Genomic DNA, 21,098 nt, shown 5'->3' with positions numbered 1-21,098 from the left:
GAAAAGCTTCTGGAGATGCTGACCCACATAGCTCCAACGGCTCCTTAGCATGAGCTGGACTACAAATACATGAACACAGCCTGTATTTCCATTCCAACTGAGCAATTATTCCTCAAAAGGAGTGCCAGCCTTGAGCAATGCCTGTGCGTGACTCCCTTTCACCATAAATCCATTAGCTGATTATATTGCTGTAGTTACCTGTGACTAGAAAAGGATGCAATTACTCACAGAACCATAACATGGTTTGGGTGGGAAGGGACCTTAAAGATCATCTCGTTCCAACTCCCCTACTGAGGGCAGGGACACATTCCACTATCCCAGGTTGCTCCAAGCCCTGTCCAACTTGGCCTTGGACACTTCCAGGGATGGGGCAGCCACAGCTTCTCTGGGCAACCTGTGCCAGGGCCTCCCCACCCTCACAATAAAGAATTTCTTTCTAACATCCAATCTAACCCTGCCCTCTGTCAGTGTGAAATCATTCCCCCTTGTCCTGCCACCACAGGCCCTTGTAAGAAGTTCTTCTACCTCTTTCTTGTTGGGTCCCTTCAGGTACTGCAAGGCTGCAATTAGGATGTCCTGAAAACTTCTCTTTTCCAGGCTGAAGAATTCCAATTCTCTTAGCCTTTCCTGATAGGAGGGGGCTCTATCCCTCCAATTATCTTGGTGGCCTCCTCTGGACTCACTCCAACAGGCTGATGTCCTTCCTGTGCTGGGGACCCCAGAGCTGGATACTCAATATTCCATTATTTTGAGTAACAAGCTGCATTACTTCTGAACAGGTAGAATGTGAAGCCTTTTGGCCCTGCCTTCCCAAAAAGTTCCCAGTGCTGCAAGAGATGGGCAGGATGATGCCTGGGTTCTTCCAGGATTAAGAAAATTCAGAAGGCAAACATTATACACTGGAGGAATATAATAACACACTGCTCAACTAAAAATAAATCCTACTATTCTAAGGAAAATGCATAAAATAGGAGACAACTCTGTTTCATATCATGCTTTTTTCCTATAAAGCCTCTTCCCTGCTCTGCTTTTTATTAATGAAGACATGCACATGAAGTAATTCCCCTCATTAATCAACTTCATTCTTTTGGTTTCTTCCTACTTCAAGTGACAACCCTCCATTTGGGATGTCACGTAGCAGTGCAGGCTGAGACTGATTTTAGGGTGGGATGAGTAGCAGAGGCAGATGAAACTCTCAAGAAACAAGAGACCTTGGCTTCAAAAGGCCTCTCCAGTAGATGGGAAGAGGGAAAGGAATGGGTTCTAGTGAACCACAAATGCAGTATGTCACTGGGAAAGAGGAGAAATATCATGTAGGAGGAGAGCTGAGTAGTTTGAAGGCAAGTATAGAACCATCTCCGCGTGGGGCAGGGAAGGAGACGAGAGCAAGGCTGCTAAAAACAGTGCACAACCATTGCTTAGAATCACAGAAACATTCAGGTTGGAAAAGACCTCTAAGATCATTGTGTTCAACCACCCAGCACTGCCAAGGCCACCACTAAACCATGTCCACAAGCACCAAATCCACATATCTTTTAAATCCCTCCAGGCACGGTGACTCCACCACTGCCCTGGGCAGTCTGGTCCAATGCTTCACAACCTTTTTGGTGAAGAATTTTTTCCTAATAACCAATCAAAACCTCCCCTGGCACAACCTGAGGCTATCTCCTCTTGTCCTGTCACTTGTTCCCTGAGAGAAGAGATCAGTTCCCACCTGGCTCCCCTCTCCTGTCAGGGAGTTGCGGAGAGCAAGAAGGTCCCTCCTGAGCCTCCTTTTCTGCAGGCTGAGCCCCCCCAGCTCTCTCAGCTGCTCCTCATCAGTCTCATGCTCCAGGCCCTTCCCCAGCTCTGTTTCCCTCCTCTGGACACACTCCAGCCCCTCAGTGTCTTTCTTGTAGCCAGGGCAGTGCTTCTCTCTCTTCACATTGTCTGATGCCATTGAACAGCTACGTAACGCGAAGTTCCCCCTGCTCTGAAAGGTCAGCTCAGAGCTCAGCTCGCATCCCAGCTCTTCCATCTGCTCCTCATTTTCCCCTTTTCCTCCTGCCCAGACACAGCTGCCTGCCCTGCTCACGTCAGCAGCCCCTGCACAGCCAATCCCCCCGTTCCCCTCCTGGTTTTACGAGGACAAGTGACCCCGACACGCTGAGGCACTGACAGCACATCCAGGGGAGGGGAACCATTCCGCAGCATGGGTGCTCCTCTGAAAGCATGAGGGACAACGTCCCAGGGGATCCCCGCCCCAGTGCCTGGTTCTGCCCAACGAGAAACACGTTTCCACCAACATCTGCTTTTCCTCTGCTTCCAGTGTGCTCTCGTGCAAACCTGGGGCTGTGCTTCATTTTGGGGATGGGCCAGGTGGTCTTTTGGCAAAGGCTAAAGGTGTCCTTCAGATTTCCCTCATTCTAAAGGTTGCTGTCATCTCACCAGAAAAGGTGGCCGTGGGAAGCACCAAAAAAACGCAGTTAAACCAGCAGTGGTTGGTGGCCCTCCTGCAGCAAATCCCTCCACGGCAGCAGGGAGACCTGAGCACACACCTGGACCCCTGCAGAGCCCACAGACAGGACAACCAGGGCTCCACCACCACAACCACGGACAGGTTCCTGAGCAGGGGCTGGCAGACACAGCAACACTACCAGGCAGGGCTAACCAAAGGTAGATCTGTTTGCGCAGGACCTTGTCTGAAAACTGTCATTCTCTCTCCTGAGATGCTCATTCTCCTGCATTTTTAACACTGTGTTTTCCTCAGAGACCGTGCCTTTCTCATGAAAATCAGTGGAGCCCCATAACCATTCTGCAACTACCAATTATTCTGAGATTTCTGTGTAAAAGAATCATTTATGCTGTAGTTTTCAGTCATCGACACTGCCAGTTCACCCCAGGACACCATCCACTGCAAACCTACGTGTCACTCCAGCCACCAGCACAAAGAACCAGAGGAACATCGTGGTGTGCTGCAAGAAGGACCACTCAGATGTCAGATGAGAAAAGCAACCTGCCAGTTCCCCTCCATCTTTGGGGTAAAGTGCTTTTCTTCCCTGCAGAAGTCATTTAAGGTAATTTTCTCTAAAAGGAACTTCCAAGATCAGTGTTTTGGCATAAAAGAAGAGCAAAAGCCTCGCTGCTCTCTAGTGCATTCATTTCCATTCTTGAAAGTTCAAGAGCAGGAAGCAAGGCAGGCTCTCAGATTAAGCAGATTTGCACCCCAAAACCCAGGAGCTTATGATCACTGACACTTAGTGCAAATTACAGAGGTAAGTGTTGTGATCCATGATCAATGGGATGTCAAAACCAAACCAGACACAACCAGAAGATCAGCACATCCCAGCATTCTCCATAGCTGCTACAGCAATGTTAGCAGAATACACCATAGGATTAAAAATAGAAACTAAATCCTCTTTGGAGTTTCAAAAATAATAATAAACCTACAGAACTTCATAAAGAAAAAAACTGTTTCTGCTGTAAAGTTTTATTGTAGGGCACAAACCCCTCCTCTTAGGATGTTGAGTATAAAAATACTGAAATCATCTTATAAAATCTGTTTTCCCTTTTGGTCCTGTTTCCAGAGCTCTGGATCACTTCATCCCTTTAAAGCTTCCTTTGTTTGCAGCTCAGTTGTAAACCAGCAGCTTACAAACATAGCACAACTAGTCGAGGGATGAATGTGTCACTACACCTATCCCTGACACCAAACACCATTTAATATCCACCTACAACTTCTGCATTTGCACCACATCCTCCTCCTGAAGCAGCTCGGAGTTTATTTGATCACCCTGAAGGGAACTAAATAATTAAATCACTTTGACTACACAACTGGATGTAATAAAACCTGTCCATATGCTTGTGCTGAATAATACTCTTAAGCCTGCTTTATATTTAGTTTCCTCCTTCTTCAGGTATACATCTTGCTTTGGAAATGCAATTATCCTCACCTCCTCATTAGATAAAGGTAATTAGTCCCACAGCCATGTGGATGTATTAATTCAATGTTTGCTGGGTTTCAAAGTCCGGAATAAGACCAGCCCAACAGCCCACCTGGACTGCAGGTCTTGGGGGTAAGAGAGAAGGAAAAAACTTTTGGGGATGTTATTGCCATTTTCCCAGTGCAGACATGGCAACAGAGTTGGAGGTCACTGCCAGTCCCTGACACCATCCAGGAAAGCTGGAGCAGCACCAAAATCCCCCAGCAGAAGCTGGGATGGGCAAAGTGCCAGGCTGCTCACAGGGACAGTGATGGTGCTCTGTCCTAGGGAACAGTCACAGTTTTCTCCCAGCATTTCTGGTTCTCAGAACTCTACAACTAAACCACACACACAGGCTTTGCCAGAACACGACTGAGACAGAGGAGAAGGGACAAACCTACCACGGGCACTGCTAATCCTGCAGTGATTTGCCACATCCCACAAAGGCAAAAAGCACCCTAAAACTGACATTGAGTAGCCCCCAAAACTGCCATTAAACAGCCCATTAGAGTGAAGTCTCACATCTTGATTTCTAATGAATCAAAATCTTTGTTTCCAGCAGATCACTGGTGCATCTGCACAACCTCCTTGCTCCAGGGTAGAGGCTGCTGCGGGCAGGGACCACCTGAGGGAGACAAACCCCTTCCCTGTTCACTCACAAACTTCCAGCTCCTCCCTCATGCTAAACTTACCCAAATCATTTGGTGAAGTCCTCAGTACCTTTGTGTTAGGGATGCAACGGCAGCACAGGTTTATTCTGCAGAATTAACCCCATCTCCCACCTCTCCCCTTCTGGGAAACACTGCTGTCCTCCCCAGGGAGGCTCACAGGGGTCCAGGGGAAGTGAAAACTGCAAACAGCTCTGGAATTCCCTTCCAATCCTTCTCCCTTAAGCTCCAAGACACATGTAAAACTCAATAGATGTTTGGGCATTCAAGGAGAATTGGGCACGAGGGCATGAGGTGGCAGAGACAAGGAGGGAGTTCTCCTGACACACTCCTTCAGGAAAAAAAAATAAAAGAAAAAAAGAAAAAGGAGCATCAAGCACAGGAAGGAGAAGGCTATGATAGCCAAGAAGCCCCTTCCAGAGCATCAGGCAGTACAGGACTTGCTGCACCCATTCAAAAAACAGGAATAGAGATGGAAACACGCTGTGAACGTGGAGAACCTGGGCAATGGTTTTTACCAACCCATTACAACAAGGATTGAGCCCCTTGGAGCTGGAGTACCATGGCCAACCAAGTGCATTTGTGGGGATGAGGGGAGCCAGATGAGAGCCTGTGGTTTGAGATCCAGTTAGAACAAGGACTCCTATCTTCTGCACGTCACAGCAGGACATCTCTGCTCCCAGGGAAAAATTTTTGGAGATGGGTAAATGAGGATCTATCTCAACACCTAAGGTTCTTTCACCAGTGTCCTCAAATTTGGCCACTTACAGCTCCAAGTGAGACAAATCCCAAAGCCTTCACTAACTTTGCAGTCCAGTGAACTCTTAGGCCAGAGCATTACTACCACCATGAAAGGGCTCAAGTATTTCACCCCTATAAACATTATTGCACAGGCTTCTGCCTTTTAGGGCTAAATCCCTCAAAAGCTGTTGCTGATAAAGAAGGAGGCAAGAGGATTAAAAAAAAAAAAAAAAAAGAACTCAAAAAAGGTGAAGAAATTCAAGTAATTGGAAAAGACTGAGAGGACCACAGAGAGCAGAATAGAAGTGAATAAAAATAAAAGGAATGGCGGAATTACCGGGTAACCATCACGTCCTGACTGCCCCTGTGGGGGGGAACAAGGGAGACAAGTCAGTCAATGCATCTGTAGCAGCACGACAACACAGCAGTAGGCAGGAGATGGGGCCATCAGCTCCCCAGCCAGCTCTGGCACTGAACTCCTGAGAAACCTCTCAGGGCAATTTTCCTATCGCAATGGTCACAACTACAGCTTATTTTGCCCAGATTTTTCATCTCGTGCTTCCCCCCCCTTGGCTACTTACCAAGGGCTTTGCCAACTTGCACCCATCCCTGCTGGATGGTGTTGTCTATGTTCACTCCCTGCTGCCTCTGGAGCCAGGGATGTGCACGGCACACGCTGGATCCTGGCCATAAACCTGCCTTGGGATGGGGGTACCAAGAGGTTTGGGGTTGGGGAGAGGTCAAGGAGGCTGTGGCTGCTGAGCCAGGGGCCAGGACAGCAGTCACTGAGCTCCAACCTCCTGCTCCAGCACTTGATTCAGCGAAGGTTTCCCCCTCTTAGATCCATCAATTTCCTCACAGGATGCAGCTCTCCCAGCTCACATCTAAGCTTTGCTTTGCTTTGCAATGAAGCAGAAAGCACAGCTGATGCCACAGGGAAGGACCCTGCTCAAGTTGCCAGTAACACCTGCGAGATCAGCAGAAGAAAACGCAGCCCACTCGAGATATTTCACCTTCTCTGCTCCCCTCGGGAGGTTCCCAAAGGCGTTTAAAGCCCGAGCTGCCGTTAAACAGCCGTGAGCCACAGCAGAGCCTGCTGCAAGCCAGACCTGAGGCAGACTCCCTGGAAGGAGCTGTTAAGTATTAGCTGGTACACAAGTAGGCAGTAAAGCGTGTTGCTGGTACAGCAACATCATCTGCTACCACAAACACAGGTTATGTCAGCGTGCTGCGGGAGTCAGGCATTTCTCACGGCATGGAACAGCCCCCTCTCTCTTTCCCTGAGTGCCCCTGCGGCCTCTAATGCCTCCTGCAGCACCCTCCTGATCCATCCAGAAAGTGTTGACTTCAACAATCGCCTATTTAACAAATTACAGTCTCGGGATAAAGTGTACAGTGAGATTTTTATGGAGACGTATGGCACTGGAGCACACACGGATAAATAGGAAACACTTGTAACGCCCAGCCCTCGCTAATACGTAATGTGTTTGCTAATATCTGGGACTGTAAATGTTTAATTACAGTCTGTGGTAAGTCTATCTTTCAATTGTAGAAATTTCCTAGCCAGCATGTGATTTTAATACCCTCCGAAACAGAGATTTTTATGGCATATCTGAGCAGAAACCCCCTCACTCACAGACAGGACAATCAATCATCCAGCAGCCACAAATCCTGTACCACAAATTCTAGTAATTTCATACACAGAACTAGATTATAACAGGCAAAAAAAAAATAAAATACCAGAACAACTGCTACTAGGGAACAACAGAATTGAGGATACAGTTTGAGCAGTGTGATGCTGTACATGTAAGGAGTAATTGATTCCTTATGGCCAAAATCAAGAAACAAAGGAAACTAATAAATACAGTACTGCTGAAATAAAATAACATTGTGGTTCTGTGGGTTCTAGGACTTATATATTATGCTTAAAGAAGTCTCTGGCAAATCCTGCTTATGCTAAAAAGCAAGATTTTAAAAAAAAAAAAAAAAGGTAAAAAAACCCCAAACCAAAAATGAACTAAACCAGAAGTTGTCTTTTAAAGAAGGGCAAAGGGAGAGGGGGGAAAAAAAAAGATAAAAAAAGTCTTGTTTGTGTTAAATCTCCCCTGTGCTCTGTTTGCAATTCAATAGTGCCGTGGGAACCAGGAAATGAAACCAACTAGAGACAAAGAAAAATTAATAGTGCACCATATGTTGCCTATGTCAAATCACATACAATAAACGTGACCAGACAGCACACGTGAGGCAGTGTGTGTAACCCAGCCGGCTGCGTGTGGGCTGATAACAGCCCCTGAGCAGGAGCAGAACCAAAACAGCCAAACACATCCATTTTAAATAAGCCAAAGCACTTCAGCCAAGAGGAAAACACCCCTTAAAAGGTGTATATATGGAGTTTTAAATAGGCAACATCCCAGCATCCTCTTCACTTGTAACCTGCCGTTGAGGGAGAAATTACTTGTTTTCTTAAATAATTAAGCCAAATTGCAGGAATGGCATATTGGAAAAAAAAAATAAGTAAGTGCCAGGTAGAAGCCCTGTGGGGACCAGCTCCAGCACCCAAAAGGCCTCCCTGGCTCCACACTCCCATGCTCAGCCCCAGCAGATGCTCTCCACAACCTCCCAATGTGCTCCTTCAAAAGCCGCCCAAATAATCATTTTGCTCAACTCCCTCTTTAGTCTTTACACTAAAAAACGAACTTGAAATAGAAGCAAAAATTCAAAGGGTTGAAATCCCAACCAAACCCACAGGCAGCACGGCTGATCCCAGGAGAACCAAAGCTATGGTGCTGTTACAACACTTCAAGTACATCCCCAATCACCTTTTGGCTTTTAAACACATTTACAGAACTAGAAATGGTCTAGCCCAGGAATAGTAACCAAATTTAATTTTTCCTAAAATGGTCCCTTTTTAGCCCAGTGAGGCTCTACAGGAAAAGAACAACATGAAGAAACATCTCTGTTATTCCTGCACCTCCCCTCCTCCTCCTTTTGGGGAAAGAAAGATAGAAAACTTGAAGCACCTAATACCCATAATCTCTTTTTTTTTTTTTTAACAATCCCTCAGCAGCTTGGAGGGCACAAACAAAACATGAATTCTCACTCCAAAAGCAGCAGGAGAACAACAGATTTGAACGTGGTGGCACAGCCAAAAGCACGTCTGAACACTTGGAAGGAGGAGTTGACACATTTTCAACTATTACCCCTTCAAACAACTATTTCCCCATAAATTTTCTCATTGCATTGGTAGAAATGCTCATTATTCTCCCCAAGACTTCAAAGAGAGAAGCAAGCAAGCTATGGCTTTCCCTCTAGCCCCCCTTGTGAGGTGACCAAATCCGTATTAAATGATGGAAACACAACAGATAAGAAAAGCAAGACAAAGCTTTAGAACCAATGAACCCACCAGCATGTTAAAATATTAGTAGAGCACTATTTCTGTTAAATGGAGACAGACTAAAGAACTCTTTAAAAGGAGAATTTTTTTTTTTTTACTGAATATTTTCTGAGCTTAAAATTACTGAAAGTCCCTCAGGGCAGCAAGTTCAACATTTTAAAATTCCCCTCCCCCCCTTCTATTTGTCTACAATCATAAAAAAACTCCAGCAGCATCTGGTACCAATTTTGCTTCCAGACACACCTCTACCAAAAAATGCTGTGCTTTTGCAAGGACACTGAAAGGCAGGGAAAGGGGAAGCCTTAACTTTGTTGATCCAACCAGTAAAATCCACGATACTTACTGCAGGTCCTGGAAAACAAAAGAAAAACAGAGAGAAAAAAAAAGTCACTTAGTTGCAAAGAAAAAGTATAATCTGATAAAATAGCACATAGCAGTAACCAACATCAGATCTGTTCAGGACTTCCCAGTTCAATTCCCACGGGATGACTTTCCAGATGCACTTAACACCCTCTTCATCCTCCTGCTGCAGGACCACCTCACCCATGCTGCTGGCACAGCAGTGCTGACAGGGGTGCAAACCCAGTCTTTTCCCACCTTTTCTCCAGTGTGACTGGGGATTACAAACAGAAGCATCCAGGCTTCATGGATATGAAGAGCCATCCCCTCTCCCCCCACAAGACCATGCACAGGACATGAGGGTCTGGGGCATCCCCTGCAACCACAGAGCAGTGCCAGCAAAAAGCAGGCAGATGTGGCTGGAAAAACATGCAAATTTTTATGAATAAAAACTATATTTTCACCATGGACCTTATTTTGTCTTCAGGTTGTAAAAGAAGAGAGGGAGATAGGCTTGCAAAAGCCAGAGGAGCAGTGCATTGGGCACCTGACAAGGACATTGTTACAGCTTCCACAGATCCCAGATGCTGCTGTTGCTTGGTTCCTGTCACTCCCTGACCCCAAAACGTCACACAACCCCACAGTCCTGTGTCACTTCCAAGTGGCCGCTGCTCAAGGGCTCTGCCATGCCCAGAGGCAGCCAGGGGGTTGATGCACAGTGCCTTTGATCCAGGGAAATGCCCCTCACATTTTCTTGAGACTTCAGGTGCCAGTGTCACAGTCTGACACTGTGATTCGTGGCAGTAGAAGAAAAAACTCAAATATCTCCCCCATATTCTCCAGCAGTGCAGGGCTTTTCACCACCTGCCACCCCAATTTCTATCGTTTTCCCTCTGCTTGCCCAGGCTGGTGCTACACAGAGGTGAACACTGAACCCTAATCCAAAGCAACCCACACTGCACTCCTGTTCACAAGGCAGTCTATAGCTCTGTTCTACTTCTTCATGCTCTGATCAAAACCAGAAGCTAATCACACTTAGAAAAGAAAAAACGTGAGGAAAATTAAAATAGAAGGGGGGAAAAAAATCAGCTTTGTTCATCCTAGGTTATTCAACAATATTAATCAAGAAGCATATTTCAAGCAAATGCCTTTTCAAGGTTTTTAAAATTAGTTTTAAAACTGAAACATTGTTAAGTTGAATTTAAAAAAAAAAAACAAAAAAAAACAAAAAACAAAGACCAAAAAACAAGACAAGCTTGAGAATGAGGACTGGCACCAAGTAAAGACTGGCAGTGAACCAAGAACCATCCCCTCAACCTGTGTCTGTCACCTGAACACAGTCAGTGTCACACACAGCCACAGGCGAGTGCACATGGAGAGTAGGAGACAACCTCCACATCTCCCTCCGTGTCAGGAGCCCATTTTCTTTAGTGCCAAAATTCACACAGGCTCTGAACTCGCTCCCCTTGGTTTAATTTCTTCTGAATACAGAAGTCAGTGGCTCTCTGCCAGTTTATTAACTGAGAATCATAAACCCGATTTATTAACTCACACCGAGCTGCCCACAAAAGCCCTTCTGTGGAAAAATCAAAGACTGAGTCTCAAATAAGAAGCAGACAGGAAATTATTTTAATATGGGATTTCAATCATGTACCAATTATAATCTCTTTGGAATTTGTTGCCTTTTTGCCTTTTCTCGGCTACTGTTTTTAACCCCAACATGTGCAGGAAAGTGCCCTTTAAAGTGATTCCCTCTCAAATCCAGGAATCACTGTTGACTGGGGGGAGGTCTGTGTATGGACCCTGGCATGTTCTCCAGCCACATCAGTGGAGTTACACTAATCTTTCACTGTGCTGTGAAACAGGGCTAGATAAATCTCCATTAAGGCATAAAGTGAAACCTATTGAACCAATCTCTTCTCCTCCTAGGAACAACATCACTTTCTGGCTTGCAGAACACGTTTTTCAACAGCCCAGCCACAAGACACTTGTTTCCTATGGAAGAAAGTCAAATATTTTGCAAGCCAACAATACATAATGACGTTGATCATGTACCCAGGGGCTGCCCCCCACCCAGTCATCTCACCAGTGTGGGCACATTGCATAAGAGGCATGATCTTCTCAGAGAAATTTGCCAGAATTTACTGCTAATAATTTTGACTAGTGAGAATCAGGAAGAATGAAACCACTTAGAAATTCTTCTCATAACAAATAGAAGTTGGAAGTGGCCTTTGTGTATTTAAAATTCCATAACAAATTAACTTGGGGGCTGATTTCAGAAAGAGGAGAAGAAAAGGAAAATAATCTGCAAACACACAGATTTTGGTCTATGATTGATTTGCTCTGAAGAAGGATGATGCTCCTGTTCACCAGCAGTGAACACCTAGTGCCCAAGCCTGGAAGGGATGGAGATACTTGGAAACACCAAGAGATTCCTTAAGAACGTGGACAGCTGTGCTAGCAGGAGGTGAAAATCGAAACTCATTAAAAATAAATGACCCAGATTTCCTGATCGACTAACATTAATGTTATTTTGTATATCCAAAGCCCTAGCAGGTCACAGTGGCATCATCCCCAGCAGTACACAAACATATGGGAAATGACAGGTCACAGTCTTTTATTTCTAAGTATTTTTGCAGCTTGGGAATTTTGGGATAAGATATCATTTCTGTTAAATGTGCAAATCATTCATCATGCAAGCTTTCCTGCCACGAGAGGGGAGAGCCAGGCGGGGGAAACAAAACCAGCCAGACCTTTCCAACAGCTCAGGAAGAGTCAGAGGGGGCTTTGCTGCAGCCCTAATGGGCAAAGAGCCCATCCCCAAGGTAGCAAACGTGTGTGGCCACCTGAAGATGTAAAAAATGCTAATTTAAAAACAATATGTATACACTCACATAAATATCTATATAAACATGTAGCTATGCATATTTATACACACATGCAGTATGTATATACATACATATAGAGTTGTTAATTCAGGGTGCTGAAAGGGGAGTAACTGAGTCATGGGCAACAAGGAAGGAGAACAACTGCTATAGACATAAGAAGTCACAGAAAGTCTAGGAAAATAATTTGTCACTGTGTATTGAACTCTTAACTCCTATCTAGGCAAAAATCTAAATGCGGGACAAGTTAGATTTTTCCTGAAGTTCAGCAGAAAAAGAAGTCCTTGGGTATGAGAAATACAAGGAAGAGTGAAACACGTCAAATAAATACAAATTTCTGCATGGTTTACCCACATACACCCAGACACGTGCTTACTGAATAAGAACAACTCCATATTTGCACTTGTTCGCTCAGTCACATGGCCAATAGGTTTAAAAGGGTAAATCTTAATGTGTAAAATATTAGATTTCAGTCCATGCAGATCTGGGAGAGAGATAACATTTCCCTGCACAGAAATCACTTTGTGTTTTTTCTTAAAAAAGCTTTAGACTCTTCTCTGTTCCAGGATATTTGTACAAACAGGATAGTTGTAAGAAAAAAAACCCACCCAAAACCCCAAAAAAACCTTTGAATTAAAACTTTCTTAGAAGTTCAAATTAAAGCAACATTTGCAGGGTAATGTAAATTTGGAAACCAAAAGTCATGGGTGGTGGGCAGAAGACTTTTATCCCAATTCAGCAGTTTCAACACACTCCCCCAACAAGTGTTACTGAAATGGAAAAACTTTGCAAACAAAACTTTTACTGCCAGAAACAAGCAGTAGTGCCAAGTCAGTATTTTCCAATGAAATTAGACTTCATTAAAAAAACTGCCCTCTCAGGCCTACCTGTAAGGGCAATTTTGTAGCTGTTCACAGTTGATGCAAACAGGGGCTACCCAACACCACAGCCATCAGCTTTGGGTGTTAATGTCCAGAACCAGCTCTTGCTTCATGTGAGGAGAGCAGAGACATACCCAGAGACTTTCCAGACTGAGCATTTCATGTCTATTTTCTCCTGTTTTATCCTGAGGGATACTCTGAGGTACAGAGCAGTTTTTGGGTCAATCTTCAAGCCAGGGGAAGAAAGCAGCGTGATGTTACAAGAGACACGAGCATCACCTCCCACCAGCTAGTTATGCAAAGACTTTGAACAAATATTTAAACTAAATTCCCAAATCCTGGGTCTGATTCATCCATCCTTTAGGAACACCCCAGTATGGATCAATCTTTAAAAAAAATAAACATAGAGCCCAGGGAGGGCTGCACAGCCATACCCATCCCACTCACAGAGCACCAGGTGGCAGCAAGAGGGGAAGAAAAATCTCCCAGGTCCCTGGAGAAAATCCATGTTATTTCACAAACACTCACTCCAGCAGTTGAACTGTGTCCTCATTGGGACATGTCACGTTGAAAGAATAAGCTAAACATGACATTAAACCTGCTTTTGCCTTTGGCACAGAAAAAGAACTGTATCTGAGATGTGCAGGCTGGCTGTCAGCACCAACCACGAGTGCTGCAAAACCTTCCTTCCACCTCACACTCAGAGAAGGCTGAAAATCCCACGTGAAGTTGTATTAAAATGGGTTTTCCTTTTTATACACCAGCTATTTCCGTGGGTGGGTGCCCGTGGGTCTTCAAGGCTGTGCTTAACTTTCCAGCTGCAAAAGAAATCTGATGACACTCATGTACAGGAATAAGAATGTTGGGACCTGTGTATTGGTTCTGGCAGGGCTGAGATTTGAGTTTCCAGGCCTCACGGTAGCAACAGTGGAATAATTGGTTATTAAAAGTAACCTCTTTCACACTGGCGATGCCTGGGTGACTGTCACTGCAGTGACCAGCTCTGGGACACGTCTGCTGTTCCACTGCTGCATCAGTGATTCCCACAGGGCCAGGTGATGGAGAGAGTAAATAAAATGTGTCCGATGGAGCCATTTGACTCAATTACTCCCTGGTTTGTTCAGCTGGGCTGACAGCAGCAGAAACACTCCCCCAGGTACTTGATCTTTGTGTCTGAGGTCAGGGAAGGGATGACAGTGGGGACGACTGTGCCCACATAGGAAGCCCAGGGGAAGGCTGGGGTTTAGTACAGGCCCCCCCTTTGCCCTCCAGGGCTTCCCCTGGGGAAAACTTGTTGCCTTTATGCTTCTCTGCAACAAAATAAACGAAGACAAGCCCAGAGTCAGAGCCCCAGCAAAACCCACAGCCTGCCCTCAGTAGGTCCCAGGGGCAATAGTGGTTCATCCCCATGGTTTAACAAGTGCTTTCTGAAGCACGTCCAGCCAGACTTGCCCCACTTCCAAACCATCTAAATAGTTAACTTCCCCCACCCTCAGAAATGGTTTATGGTATGATGTCTTCCTGTGGTGGAGAGCATGTTTTCAGGACGATGGATTCTTAGTTTAGAGAAACATAACTCTTGGATTAATTTTTTTTTTTTTTAAATCTGAATCCATCACAGTAAAAAAAAAAAAATCAAATTTCAGTCTTGGTTTAAATCAGTAGGAGGGATGTGATTTAAAAGGGACAGAAGTATCTCTTAAAAGTTTCTCTGCTTGTTTCTTAGAGATATAAGTTGAAAGTTTAAATATAAATCAGAAAAAAGTTTTTCAACATGACCATTTTCAACAGTTGCCAGAAAAAAATGCTCCCCTTGGCTGGGCTGAGCCTTCTGGCTCTCCAACAGCATTTGTCTGGAGTCTGTGAAGCTCCAACCAGGCAGTGTCCCTGGGGATGGACACCGGCGTGCTGCACAAACAAAGTTTTATTCACATTTATCAGCTGTAGTGAAGGAACAAGGACCTGGTTTATGTGTGGTCAGGTTCTCAAACAAATATAGGAATATATATTCAAGCTATCTGGAAAAACAAACATCTGGCAGCTCAGCCAAGAGCAATACACGGCGGGACTCCTGCTCTCCGTGCGTCTCTGCAGCGCAGAGGGACAATCCACAGGGACTGAGCTGCATTCCTGGGATTTCACTGGTGTGTATCTCTGTGCACAGGGGTGGCTGCTGCACCCTGCTTGATTTTCCTCCACAATTGCAAAGAAGTTCAGAAGAAGTTATTTGGTGGTTTGAATTTTCATTTGTTGTCAATAATCGATTTTTTGTTTTGTTTGGAGTTTGTTGGTTTTTTTTTTTTTGCTTTGTTTCTTTTATAATGCTTTCTTTCTTGCTGGCTCTTTCTGGCAGCTTTCTGCTTCAGAAGGATGCTCAAGTGGCATTTGCAGGCATGTCACAGCACGAGGGCAAATGTTGCTTTTCAAAAGCTTTTGGATGAAACAGGGAGAAGGGATTGAAGGGCGTGTGCAAGCTCAGCGCTGCCTCCCAGAATGTTGTATGGACTAGAGACACATCTTGGACAGCGTTTACACAAATGCCTGCATACAAAATTGGATTCATTGGCTGACCTCTCCAGCTGCCCTTGGTTGAATGCTGTACTCCACTGTGCTTTTTAAAGCCATTAGTGACAGCTAAAAGCCAACAAAAAAAAAGAATCAAAGCTGTCTGGTGGTTATTCCTACAGCCCAAGGAAAATGGGCTTTAATGAAGCTGGCTGGGATCCACACCCCTCTTTCCCCCAACAAGTGCAGTACCCATCCCTTAGCCAGGAGTAAATCCCTGATGCTTCAGGAACAAAAATATCTCACAAAACACCTAATGCACTGAAATACCATCAGTGGAAGGGAAATGCCTGCCTGCCTTCCATGGAAGTCAATCCACCAGTTCACATGCTGCTGGTGTGCAGCACAAAACCCCTCAATTTCCTTTCCCCAAAAGTTAAAAAAAATTGTTTAAAATATTAGTGATCAGAGCTGCACTCTTTGAAAACCCAGGCATGTATTTTCTATAGTAAGAGGGAGCAGAGAACAAAATCATCTTCCTTGCTAAATGAAAATCTACCTGGTCCTCATTCCTTCTCTCCATATTCAGGAACCCAAGAGCAGAGAAGTGGACAATTTAATCTGCTGTTTTCTCTCACACAGAGAGAGTTGCAAACTGTGTGGCTTTCCAGGCACATCCCTGTCTGACTGACTCCTTAGAAAGAGCAACACCAACTGCATCTCTCCCCTCTCCAACACCAGTCAGACCCTACAGCAGAATGTAAACAGCACTTCTCCCCAGCTGAAAGGGGGTTGGTGCTTTCCCATTTCACAAGACAGGGGAAAAAATACAAACCCCCACCAGACACATTGAAGTGACAGAGACACAATATTAAACAGTCAGCTCAAATAAAACTTCCCAGCAAGGCTGCTCTGCAGCCTCACCCAGTGTGAGGGCACACTGATGCTCAGGTGGCTGAGGTTTGGTTACCCCTGACTCTGAAATGCTGACACCATCCATCATATGGCCAGCAGGCAATGTATAGACACGTCCACAAGCAGAGAACAAGCCAGAGCACACCTCCCACCTAAAAATGGCTGGAGGGTTCTCTGTTTGTGTGTTAATTCACAGTCCTTCTTCAATGTTGGATGGGACAATAACAGGGCTGAATGCTGCAAGGGAGAAATGGAAGGATGGATAAAATATGCAACAGTGGGTGTTCTGAGTTGGATTTGTTTGTTTTGATTGTTTGCTTGTTTTCCTTTCTTTATTTTTTAGTGTTTTCATTTATTATTTTAGTTTTTATAGGAACCTTCATATCCAGCACACAGGGACGTGGGAAGCCTCAGTTCCACAGCCCATTAGATGAAGGTGACCAGTGTCATTATTAAAAGGCTCCAGTACCACCCACGGGGCCCTCAGTGACTCTGCTGGGACAAGGTGACACTCACCGGGTTCTCCGCGCCGGCCGGGCTTCCCTCTCCTCCCTGGAGGGCCTGTGGGGAGCAGAGAGCACGGGGTTAGTGATGCCCCATGGGCAGAGTTCAGGAGAGTACCCACCACACGTCCTTCCCTTTGGATCCAGCCCACCTCGTGTCTCCCCACCTTTCCCAACTACCAAGAAATCAGTAGGCTGCACATCTTAAATACCACTCTTTCGTAACATATAGAATTTTGGTGAAGAAGCCAAGGTCAGGCTCCTAGGCAAGCTGGGAAGCAGGTTTTGAAGTTATTGGTATTGCCCACAGAGGGAACTATGTCTTACATGCTTCAAAATTATGGAAAAAAAACTTTGCAGAGTGGGTGGCAGCGCTGTGCAGTCCCTGAGTGCTGCAAATGCCTGTAACTGGCTGGGAAATCACAATGGCTAAAGAATTAAAGCAAGGTACCAAATTAAACCTTTTGGTACTAATCATTGTCTGAGCCAGAAATGTTTTTAGTGCAGACAGCTGACACAGCCTAGATCTGGTCATACATTTATGAATTTAGACCCAGGTTTCAGATGTAAAACTTGCTTGTACTCTTACCCTTCTGGGAAGCAATGGCCAAGGGATTTATAAAGTACCATAAATAACAAAATACCCTTAATTAAGGAAAAAAGGCACTCAAACAACACACACAGTTGCAGAACACTGCTCCAGCACACATAGAACATCCAGGTCCCTGACAAAGCCATAACACCATGTCCTTTATGTCCATGTGTTGCAGCCAGGCTTCCCTCCCTGGGACCTGGCAGCATTCCCTCTCCCACAACACGTGCATTGCCAGGTTGGAAGAAAAAGCCACTTTTTGTACCCTTGTGCAGCAGGTCAGCCAGCTCTGGTGGAGCATTTGCTGAGTGACAGCAACGTTAACAAAAAGCAAGGGCTCATTTTTTATCTGGGAAACTACACTGCTCCCTCTCCTCTCTGCTGGAAAAGGATGACAAACAAAGACTATTAAATATTTCTGTGCTCCTATCAGAATCTCCCCTGTTGCTTAAAGAGTTCTGTGCCCAAATGTGCAACTGCATCTCCAACAACTGGAATTTCAGCTGTGGGCTGGAGTTTTGCACTTTAAAGTTTGGATACACTGTCCAGCACTCCCCCTTCCCAGTTCCAGCAGACTCCCTGCCCTCACAGGGGCTGCAGTGAGAACCCCAAGCCCCACTTGGTCCCTTGCTATGGAAATGGCAACTTGCAGCCAGAAGCCCCAGGTGCCTTCTCAAGGGATTGGTAGAAGTGCCTGTTGTAAATCCCTAATTGACCTCCTCACAAGTTTCTATGGGTGAGGCAAAATAACAAAAAAAAAAAAAAAAAAAAAAGAAAAAAGAAAAAAAAAGAAGCATATTTGCACTCTAATTCTTGAAACCACATTACACCCAGGAGAAAGGTTTACTGCCCTCCATCCTGAAGTCAAGCTACTATGGAGAACAACCACGATTCTGATGAAGCACTTTTTCCAACCTTAAACACCAGATGAGACTGAGCAATTAAAGTCCATCTACCTGCACCTCCCTCCTGGCTAATTGTGGAGGTCTGACCCCCAGGCAGAGCCCAAGCCCCAGCAGCCTTCAGCCTCCCTTGGGGTGTGGAGGCTGCTTTAAACACCAGCTTTGCTTAATCCTTCCCTGGCTTTCAACAGACTCCTCCTGGATGTGTTTAGAGTGGCTCGCTCATAACCATTTTCTTTACCTCTTCTGCTGGCAGCAGGCAGAAAGCACAGGGGGTTTCTTAGGGAGGAGGAAATGTCCTAATGAAGGTGTAGGAGAGGGAGGCCAAGTTTTTAAACAAGTGAGTAATGAGTTGGTAGCGATGCTTTGAGGCAATTTAAAGGAGGGTTGATGTCAAACGGTTAATGCAGGGAGCTCCCACATGAGGCTCAGGTTGGAGCCATTCAACTGAGAATGTGAGAAACCTGCAAGGAACCAAACATGCTGTATAAAAAGGGAATTTAATCCTGGTTTGTTGTGGTTTTGGGTTTTGTTTGTTTGTTTGTTTGTTTTTTTAAAGTTTAAGTGATTTCTTGATACTTCACGCCACAAGTGAAAAATTGACTCCTGCCTACAGAGGCACAGGTTGTCCAGAGAGGTAGTAGATACCCCATCCCTGGAAATATTCAAGGTCAGACTGGATGGGGCTTTGAGCAGCCTGATCTGGTTGAAGATGTCCCTGCTCATTGCAGGGGGATTGGGGTAGATAATCTTTAAAGGTCCCTTCCAATCCAACCCACTCTACGATCTTGTGAATTTTCCCTACAGTGCTCAAGAAAATCTGTAAAATGGGTGCAGCACATGGAATTAAAAATATATTTCAGAGATATTGCTTGTGGCAAGTGTGAGAGAACCAAAGTTGAGAGGAAAAGCTAAAAATCCATTCTCATCTGTTTTACTTGTTTTTACCTGAAAGCAATCTGGTAAAAGAGAGAGAGAAAAAAAAAAAAAGAGAGACGTGTTCTAGAAATCAAATCTAGAAACCTGCTGCCATTTAGTAGCTGGGTTAGGAAACATGTCTGAGGAGAGAAATCTTAGTGGGGATTAAAAGAAAGAACATCATACCCAGTATCTACTTTGGGCAAGAGTTGCAAGTCTCAGTCCTGTGATGCAGATGTGGGTGAGCAGAAGGACACAGAGCTCCCAGCTCCAGGAGTCATTAATATCATCTGCAACCTTGTAAGTCAATTGTCTGCACAATTGGGAATTATTATTTTAGCAATTTCTAGCCTATTCTGGGCGCTCAACTTTGGATACTGTTAAATGAGTTGGGCATAAAGTGAATCCATATTAAACCTCTGGTTTCCAATTGAAACAACCCCTTTAAGAGACTACAAAGCAAATTAAGGAGGCCTGAGAATTTGTTTGAAGCTAAATGTTCACTGTAAACTGTTACCTAATGACTCCATCTCCCAAGACCTTGCAGCCTCATGCTTGTTCAATGTAATTAAGATTTATGTTGCATTAAAGTCAATTTGGCAATAGCCGAGTCTTTTCTCCAAACTGTGCCAGCTCCACTGTATCAGTTCTGGGAGTCCTTTATTTACATTGTTATGAAAGGCAGTTTTGGAGAGCAGAATGAATACAAAGCATAACACAGTCTATTTTTAAACAACTTGTCACGTTCAAGCTAAACAATCTTAATCCAGGGCATAATATGCAATTTCTGACAACACCATAAGATCTCCAGTAAGATGACAGATTTAGTAACCCAAACCCAAAGAAAGACAATGAAATATGTTGCTATTTGAAAATATTATAAGGAAGAGATGATGGATGCATCTAAATAATAGCTTCTCAGAGCTTTCTACCTCTACAAGGTAGAAAGTTCACAAACAGACTCTCAATTGCTGGGTAGCAGCCACTTATGTCATCTACCGTGGGCAAGTAAATGAAATATTAAAAATCAACATCACTTTGTAGCTCACACAAAATATTGACAAAAGCCAAGCCCATGTAATTGTCCACAGTGCAGTAAATAACCTTTGTTTGAACTAATTTACCCACTGCAAATTGGGTAACTACAAATTGGGCTGCTTGATGAGCACTGTACTCCATCAACACTGGGAAAACAGGTCTATGGTACATGTGTTTATTGTCTCTTTACCCCTTGTAATTAAAGGAAGTCTGGTCCTTAACCCATGTTCCCGTGGTTAAGAGGCTGCATTGTTGCCTCCCATCCCTTCAGTTGCATGGCCAAACTGTTGCCTGGGCAAATTCCTGTTGGGCACAAGGCAAACCAATGTTCCTTGAGGACAGTTCACAGTGCTGCTAAGAAAGAGCCTGGTACCACAGCCCAGAAAAACCCCACTGAGTACAGACACTGCTTTTTAAATGCTATGCCAGTAAAGCACATTTTACCCAAGAACTTGTGGCACCAGCTTGTGCTTTTCCTTTACATTTCTCCTACACATCACCCTTTTCCACTGAGAATGTACACACAGACATGTACCATGACAGGGCACATCTCTTCCTTCAAGCCATGTGTTGCTTGGGCACTTAATTTTTGGATATGTTGATCCAAAGTAGCTAGAAACAGCATTCAAGTATAAACCTTGGCCAAGTGAAATGAAGATCTATCTTACTGGATCCTTAAATCTGAGGGGTTTTTTCCCCTTGCAAGCACAACACAGTGAGCTGATCATGTTGCGGCCTCTCGATGATAAATGTTAAGGTTACTTTTAGGGCCTTATTTTCTAGAGGAGCTCATATCTAACATATTGTGCTCTAACACGCTATTAAGTTTTACACCATTGTTTACACCACTCCTGG

The 21,098-nt window shown here is 44.7% G+C and overlaps 1 protein-coding gene across 5 annotated transcripts in view; it reads right to left on the bottom strand.

Moving 5' to 3' along the window:
* Positions 1 to 21,098, bottom strand: part of COL23A1 (collagen type XXIII alpha 1 chain) — a 176,205-nt gene that overhangs the window by 33,724 nt on the left and 121,383 nt on the right. For 4 of the 5 annotated variants that reach the window (XM_032702989.1, XM_032702992.1, XM_032702988.1 and 1 more), the window contains exons 3-5: positions 16,807 to 16,851; positions 9,109 to 9,116; positions 5,709 to 5,735 (exon numbers count right to left, since the gene is read on the bottom strand). In XM_032702989.1, the coding sequence (XP_032558880.1) occupies positions 5,709 to 5,735; positions 9,109 to 9,116; positions 16,807 to 16,851 (80 nt within the window). The remainder of the gene's footprint in view (positions 1 to 5,708; positions 5,736 to 9,108; positions 9,117 to 16,806; positions 16,852 to 21,098) is intronic. The other variant, XM_032702990.1, reaches the window with a different exon arrangement.

This window comes from Chiroxiphia lanceolata, chromosome 15, assembly GCF_009829145.1.
Source record: "Chiroxiphia lanceolata isolate bChiLan1 chromosome 15, bChiLan1.pri, whole genome shotgun sequence".
NCBI classification, from domain to species: Eukaryota; Metazoa; Chordata; class Aves; order Passeriformes; family Pipridae; genus Chiroxiphia; species Chiroxiphia lanceolata.
Note: the sequence above shows the minus strand (reverse complement) of the source record. Positions and strands in the feature narration are given on the sequence as shown.